The 7,682-nt window shown below is 47.3% G+C and overlaps 1 protein-coding gene across 1 annotated transcript in view; it reads left to right on the top strand.

Moving 5' to 3' along the window:
* The window catches only part of Cpsf7 (cleavage and polyadenylation specific factor 7), a 17,798-nt gene that overhangs the window by 1,374 nt on the left and 8,742 nt on the right, over positions 1 to 7,682 (top strand). Inside the window, exons 2-5 of the mRNA XM_033756470.1 lie at positions 3,066 to 3,284; positions 4,096 to 4,199; positions 4,816 to 4,961; positions 7,509 to 7,680. Of these exons, the coding sequence (XP_033612361.1) occupies positions 3,066 to 3,284; positions 4,096 to 4,199; positions 4,816 to 4,961; positions 7,509 to 7,680 (641 nt within the window). The remainder of the gene's footprint in view (positions 1 to 3,065; positions 3,285 to 4,095; positions 4,200 to 4,815; positions 4,962 to 7,508; positions 7,681 to 7,682) is intronic.

Raw genomic sequence — 7,682 nt, 5'->3', positions numbered from 1 at the left:
TTCTGATTATACTTTTTAACAGCAGTTTCCCTTGTCCCTGCTAAGCTGTAGAGTCATCTATGTATGGTTACTAATTGTCAATTACATGAAAAATTTTTTTTCAATGTCAAAGCCAAATTTTGGCTAAAAGAGAAAGCTTGCATGTGTTAATTTAGTTGTAAATCCGTTACTTTCCTGAGTTTTACACAGTTCCTTGAATCAGACTTTTGATACCTTTTGTAAATTATGGGCTTGTGTTTTTTTTTAAGAAGAGAAGGCTCCCTTTATTGTCGATTATTAATTAAAAGCTTTTTTCCTTTGGTTTTCTTAAGTGTGTGTTGTTAACTGCTGCTGATTCACTCTGGGAAATAGGCAGAATAGGGTCTTGACCGCAGGCCATGTTTGTTCTAAGGCAGTGATTTCATAATTTCTTTAGCAGTGTAACTTGTAGGTCAGAGATGGGCCTTCTCCAGTGCTTCCTGCTTTGTCAGAAGTCACTGGCTCAGTAGTTTGTTCTCTGCTGTCTTCAGTTACCAAAGGACTTTTATGGGCCTGAGACCAAAGATAGTATGTGTACTCTACTAGACCTTTATGACCAATAGGCATTGTTTAATGCTAGGCGCATGGGAGAAGTTACAGATTTTGAATGTTTTATGTCATAAAGAAGGTGGAGCAGGATGGGGATTTAGCTTAGTGGTTCCAGCACCTGCCTCACAAGCACAAGGACCCAGGTTCGATCCCTGGTACCAAAAAAGAAGGTGGAGGAAGGGGCACTCTCCTTCCCCAATGAGTTAATTTTTGTCAAAACTGGTTTTAGTGTAATATGGAAGCTGCTAGAAAAAATAGTAAAAACTCTGGATAACATTGTTAGCTGACTTAGACTGAAGGCAGCCAGCCCAAATTGTGTTTTAGAGTGTCTTAAAAATATTACTGGTTTGCCCCAAGCTGGCCTATGACAAAAACCCCTTTTGGTCCCCAAAAAGAATTAACAAGTTCATAGCTGGAGCCTGTGGTACCCACTCCTTGGTGTCTTATATAGCATGTGCTGCTAAAACCTGTTCTGCAGAGCTGCTTTATTCCTGTTATATCAGGAGACCTGGGGTTCACAGCTGCTTTTGGGGGCTGGGGGAAAAAACTGGAGAGGTTGGCCAAGAGTTGCTACTTTGTTGAATGGTTTGTCTTTGTCCCTTCCGCTTGTGCGCTGTGTGCCCATTTCCCTTTCTTCCATCAGCAAGTATTTATGGAGTTACCTGTGTTTGCCAGGGCAGGTGAGGTAAAGGGGGCAGAACAGATCCTTGTATTCAAAACAGGTTCCAGTCCTTGTGGGAAAGGGTGATGGTGACCAAGAGTCACAGTGTAGATGGAGGAAAAGTAAGAATCTTGGATGGAGGTGGTTCTTACGTACCCGAAAAACCTTGATCTTTGGCTGCAGTTGAAAGAAACAATGGAATCTAGTTGATCACTGTGAGAAAAATAAATGCACAGCTTAGTGCTGTCCTTCAGTCAGATACCTGGAAGAAGGAGCATGAGAGTGAGGCAGTGAACATAGTGCTGGGGAAAACTCTTTAACTAATCCAGAAGCTTCATGACACGGTTCGGCTATCTCTGCTATCGAACACAAAACTCTTCCTGAGATAGTCATTAAAAACACATTTCCTGCTTAATCTCCCTGGACTGAAACTTAACATCACTGTATGTTCAACGTGTTTTACTTAAGTTGTAAAATTAGGTTTTATTTTAACTTAACCCATCGTTGAATAAATCACCAGCTTTGGTAATCAGAGAAACTTCAGGCATTACCTGGTTTTCTCTGATGCTGGCAGATTTAGACCCAGAAGCAGCCAGATGCTGCATTTCTTCATTGTAGGCCTCCATGAGACAGATCTGAGGCTCTTCCCTACTGGCCATTTGAATCACACACTGAATCCTTTGTTTCTAAAGTGGAAATCCATAAACTCAAGTCATCCAGTATTGGGCCTGTCCTCGTTGTTCAGGGACCTTGGGGAGTAGGTTGGTTGCCTTACAATTACTGGCTGCATACGAGCTCAGAGTGAGGGATTTCCTAATGACACATTCGGTCTCTGGGCTGTCCAGATCTGCATGTTAATTCACCAACTAGTTTTTAGTATTCGTTTTTGTATTACAACTAGACAAGACACATCTCTGAATCAGATACTGTGTAAAATAAACCCCAATTTGGTTCCATTGAGTATCCAAGTGTGTTTCCTTATTCCCTTTAAGTTTTATTTGAAAACCTTTGTTTTGTTTTAAGATCTTTGTGTAAGGATAGATATCCCTTGAATTCTTCAAGGGATTGGTCTCAGGGCCTCCCCTGTACTAAAACCCTCAAATGCTTAAGGTCTGTATATAAGGTGATTTAGCATTTGCATTAACCTGCAAACATTCTTCTGGGGACTTCAGGTCATCTATTGTAAGTTACTTCTACCCACTACAGTGAAAATGCTATGTAGTTACACTATACATTTTGTTTGTGTTACTATTTATTACTGTTCTATCTAATGTTTAGAGTATTTTTGGTCCATAGTTGGTTGAATTTGTGGATGTAGAACCCATGGGTAGAGTGCTGACTATAGTACCCTTTATTGTTAGAGCATTGGCTAGGACCAAGTGATTTACCAGTCCTCCATACCTGGGACCACAAAGGCAAATCACCCTACCTGCCACAGGAGTAGATGGTGATTTGTCTAGAGCTCAGGTGGTTACTGCTTTATATTTCTAAATAAACTTACTCAATTTCTTATTGAACAGAACACTGTTAGGTGACTCAAGCTTGGGAAACAGGTGTTGGAAGTGTTTACACATTGGCACCAGCATCTCATTACTCCTTCTTTGCTGCTTGCTGTGGGTCTTCATTCTTATAGGTAGCTAAACCAGAAATGTGCCTGTTCAGGAGGTCTGAAGAGACCTACACAGGCATAACTGTCAGATGGTTTCCTAGAGGAGGACCAGGAAGTTTTATCCATTGTTTTACAAAGTGCTTGCCTGTGGTTTCTGAGTAGACTAGAATGAAGCAGAGAAGAAAATGAAAGGTCTGCAAACTGCCTCTGCCCACCCTGGTGTTGTAGGACCCAGAATTCAACAATACAGATCAGATTGACCTGTATGATGACGTGCTGACGGCCACCTCACAGCCCTCAGATGACAGAAGCAGCAGTGCTGAGCCGCCGCCACCTGCTCGCCAGGAGCCCTCTCCCAAGCCCAACAACAAGACTCCTGCGATCCTGTACACATACAGTGGCCTGCGCAGTAGGCGAGCAGCTGTCTATGTGGGCAGCTTTTCCTGGGTGAGCACAGCTAACCGGAAGGCTTGGGGGGGGCTGGAGGGAGAGCCCTGGGAGGTGATGGCATTGTCACAGACTGCTGCCGCACTGTTTTGTGCTCTGATGGGGTTGGATTTCTTTTTCCTGGGATCAGGTTGAATTGATCTCTGAAAGAGAACTATCCTGAGGACGTACTGGTGCCGAAGAAAGCAATGATTAAGTGGGTAGTTGCTCTTTCTGCCATCTTGTTACTGCCCCTGACCCTGGGGCTTTATGTCTAGCAGGGTCACCTGTGGGAGGAGCTTTCAGAGTGAACACCTTGAACTCTTGGTGGTCATTAGATGGTCCTGTCATAATGGTGGGTGACGGGGACAGTGGCTGTGGTAACTCTAGTACACCAGGGTAGGTTGTGACTTGCAGAGGTTACTGTTACTGTTTTTGAGCTTGTGCCAGGGGTGATTTTCTCAGACTAGGAAATCCATGCACTAAAGGGAAAGTTGCTGGCAACAGTCAGCTCTAACCTGTCCGATCTGTAATTAAATGTTGTCAGAAGTTGGTATTTGAACTGATGACCTGCCAGCCTGAATGGCAGTCAGTGTTAAAGCAGGTGTTAAACCCTAAAGACTGAGGGAGGTCTGGAACTCTGTGTGGGTGAGGACAATAAGAAAAGCCTGTACTAACTGAAGTATTGCTGGGCTTTTGGGTTTCCTGTGAGAGGTCGTGGATGTGATTAGAATCCTAGGTTTGGGAGCAGGGTTTGAAAATTTCTTCTGGGTGGGTGGGGAGGGGGCGTGTAGCTCTTGACATTTTCCCTTTTTCATCTTGCCGGCCTCAGTGGACCACAGACCAGCAGCTGATCCAGGTTATTCGCTCTATAGGAGTCTATGATGTGGTGGAGTTGAAATTCGCAGAAAATCGAGCAAATGGCCAATCCAAAGGGTGAGGCCCGGGTTCGGGAAGCCCCTTCTAGTTTGTAACCAGTAGGGGAATAGATCTGCCCCCATATTCTGGCCCTGGATTTTATCCTACTAACCCTAGGTCCAGCTTCTGCAGTGATTTTGACAGACTGCCTTGGGATGGGACCCAGCTGCAATGTCGTGGAGCATCCATTTGTTGAGGGCAGAGAGAGCTGGGGGTGTGGGTTGGGTGTTGATGGGTGTTTTTTATTTGTCGTTTTTCTGTTAATTTTGTTGCCAGTAATGGCTACGAAAGCCAGGGACACTGTGCCTATTTGGTTACATCCCCAGCCCTTTCTGTTTTTTATTTTGAGACAGGGTCTTGCTAAGTTTCCCAGGGTGGCCTTGAACTTGAGAGCCTCCTACTGCATCCCACGAGTAGCTGGGATTCCAGGTGTGCGCCACTGTGCCCAGCAAGATTGCTGATTTTTAATTCCTTGCCCCCAATTACAGGCTGGCACCTTTTTGTTGTTGATGGTTTTGTGTGTGCGCGTGTGTGATTACCGAGTGTCTTTTGCCTTGCCAGTTTTTTGCTGAAAGTGAAAGTCTGTGCTCCTCACCTAACAACTTTCACTCACCTTTACTTTTCCTCCCTCAAGGTATGCTGAGGTGGTGGTAGCCTCTGAGAACTCCGTCCACAAATTGTTGGAGCTCTTGCCAGGGAAAGTTCTCAATGGGGAAAAAGTGGACGTGAGGCCGGCCACCCGGCAGAACCTTTCCCAGTTTGAGGCCCAGGCTCGGAAACGTGAGTGCGTCCGAGTCCCGAGAGGGGGTACGTGGAGACCATCTGTGTGGGGGAAGGTTCGGGTTTGGGGGAGGTGCTGATGTTGCGGGTGGGAGTGTGATCAGGGCTGCCCAGGTAAGTTCCGGGACAGTTGTGTTCTGCCACTGTTCATGGCGTGACTGGAGGCGAAGCGCTTTGCTGCTGAGCGCCAGTTCCCACCTAAACTACACATTTGATGTTTGAAGTTCTTGTAAGGTCTAAATTTTGGGTTTCTGTCAGAAAACTGGTTCAGGTTTATTTGTGAGCCATGCCTTTCATCCACCCTAAAATGTAATTGAGCTTCATAAAGATGGCTATGGTCTTGTCAGGAACTGTGTGAGAGGAAGGGTGCTTTTTAAGGAGTGAACCAGTTTTGGAGACAGCTTTCAATGAGGAATGCTTTCTTCACCTTGGCAAGTGTATCCTTTCAGTAAACAGTCACGTTATCCACCTTAGCTGGATGAATGACCCTTAAGTTGATTTTACTTCCTGTATTGTGATTCTGTTCTTACCAAGCCATTCTCTGATCTCATACGGTTTCCCAGCTTGGCTGTCCTACTGGAAGGGCAGAGAATGTGCTGACCAGCCGACACAAGTATCCAGCTCTGCCTGGCAGTTAGATTTCTCATTGTAAATTAATAAATTGGCGTTCTTTTTATGAAAAAGGCACTCATGAGTTTGGTTAGCATGAATCAGTCTCCTAGGGCCCACTTTCTACCCCTTGGTGAACTGGTAAAATCGTGTTTTTCCAAACCTGGGAAACCTGAGGTGCAGACCCGGGCTGGTCCGGACCTCACAAGGAGCAGCCACTTACAGGACCCATTTAAGCGACTGGCCAGCATGCCAACAACCCCATGTGGCTGAGAGGTTAAGGCAGGAGGCTTGTGAGTCCAAGCTCATCCTGGGCAACTTAGTGCTGTCATGAGACCCTGTCTCAGAAAGTAAGAGGAGAGCTGGCAATGTAGCTCAGTGAAGAGGCTCCCGGTCCACTTCCCAGCATGGGAGGAAGGAGGCTGGGGCTCAGTTTCATTGCCTGTGTTGTCACTGCTCAGGTCCAGCTCAGAACTGTGATGACCTGTGTTGGCCTGGGCTTCAGGTGTTGTGTGCTTCAGGTGGAGACAGCTGCTCTTTAACCTGGGAGAGTGCCGGCCCAAGCACATGCCTATCTTTTCAAAAGTATTGGCTGTGCCCTGACTTCCTCAGATGCATCAGGAGTGGCCTTCCTTCCTCCCTACTCAGCTCACTACTCAGCATTACCTCTCTTTGCTAAAAAGACGGCCATGACTGAGTGCTGCTCATCTGCTCTGTTCATTCACTAAATAGAGCCGGTCACCTTTCTCTGCATACAAATGGCTGGTCTCTGGGGACTTGTAGCCATAGACGCAAAACCAAACCTTTGCAGAAGTGGGAGCGGTAGGCAGCTGAGAAGCAGTTAGCTGTCAGAGGATCACATTTGCATAACAACTCTTTAGTTTGGGAGAACTTGAGGAGGGAGCAGGCGGTGCGCCCGTTAATAAGCATGCTCTGTCAAGCACCAGTGATAAACTGGGTGGTTGTCAGTGCGGTCGGCCCCTCCCTTGGTTTGCCAGGTTGAGGCTGCCTGTCAGCTTTCGGTTTAAGAAACCAACTCCTTTCCCCCACGACTGTTAACGTCTTCCTACTTCAAGACTGAGGCTATACAGTCACATTCCGTTGGCATCTGCGTTAGGCTTCCTTAGCCTGCGAGATCAGTGAGGGGACAAGCTTAGCCGGTGTCCACTGTGCACCCCTGTTGTGCCCTCCGCCATGCTAGTGCGTGTGGTGTCCTGGTAGGTGGCCCTGTGGGGAGGTGGTGAGAGTCCCTGGGGTTGAGGCATATTGTACACCAAGCTTTTGTAGAGTCCTTGCTGTCAGTGGCATGCCAGCTGCTGTTCTGTGGGCAGATCTTTTCTTGCCTTGTGCCCCAGTGTCCCTTTCAACCTTCGGTCCACTACTCCATGTGTGAGGAGGATCCCCACCCCAGCACCATTTGGGTCTATGGATAGAAAAAGTACATCTGTCCCCTGCCTTTCCTTTTCTTCCCCAGAGTCCTTGCCAAAGCTTGATAGGAAAGAGCGTTTCCGGAGGATGGCAGGATTGAGAAGGTCAACTAGGATGGGACTCAGGAGAGGCCCTGACTCTTCCTTCAGGGGTATGGGTTTCAGGTTGACTGGAGCCAGCAGAGCAGCAGGGAACAGGCCTCAGCACTGTCCTTTTCTCATTGGCTGTAGGGCCCTGCTGCATTCAATAGAAAAACAGATTTAGAGGTGGACTCTGTGTCCTGAAGCCCGTGGGAAGTTCATAGTAGTGTGCCTTCTGGGTTTTTGTCTTAACTGACTTGACCCCCTTTTTTTTTGCAGCTGAAGGCAAGGCCGTGGGTGATTTTTTTCCTTTGTGTCGTCTCTTCAGTTACCTTCCTCTGAATGGTGTCAGATGCCTTGCTGAGGGCTGAGCTGGCCCGTGGGTGTGCCCACAGCATGGGCAGTGACGTGGCTGTACTTTGCCTTGTAGGAATACCTCCACGGGCCCACTCCCGAGACTCTAGTGACTCTGCTGACGGACGGGCCACGCCCTCTGAGAACCTTGTGCCCTCATCTGCCCGTGTGGATAAGCCTCCCAGCGTGCTGCCCTACTTCAATCGTCCCCCTTCAGCCCTTCCCCTGATGGGTCTGCCCCCGCCCCCGA

The sequence above is a fragment of the Fukomys damarensis genome, unplaced genomic scaffold, assembly GCF_012274545.1.
Source record: "Fukomys damarensis isolate Sample0158 unplaced genomic scaffold, DMR_v1.0_HiC HiC_scaffold_27, whole genome shotgun sequence".
NCBI lineage: Eukaryota > Metazoa > Chordata > Mammalia > Rodentia > Bathyergidae > Fukomys > Fukomys damarensis.
The sequence above is the reverse complement of the archived record's forward strand: the minus strand, read 5'-3'. Positions and strand labels throughout refer to the sequence as shown.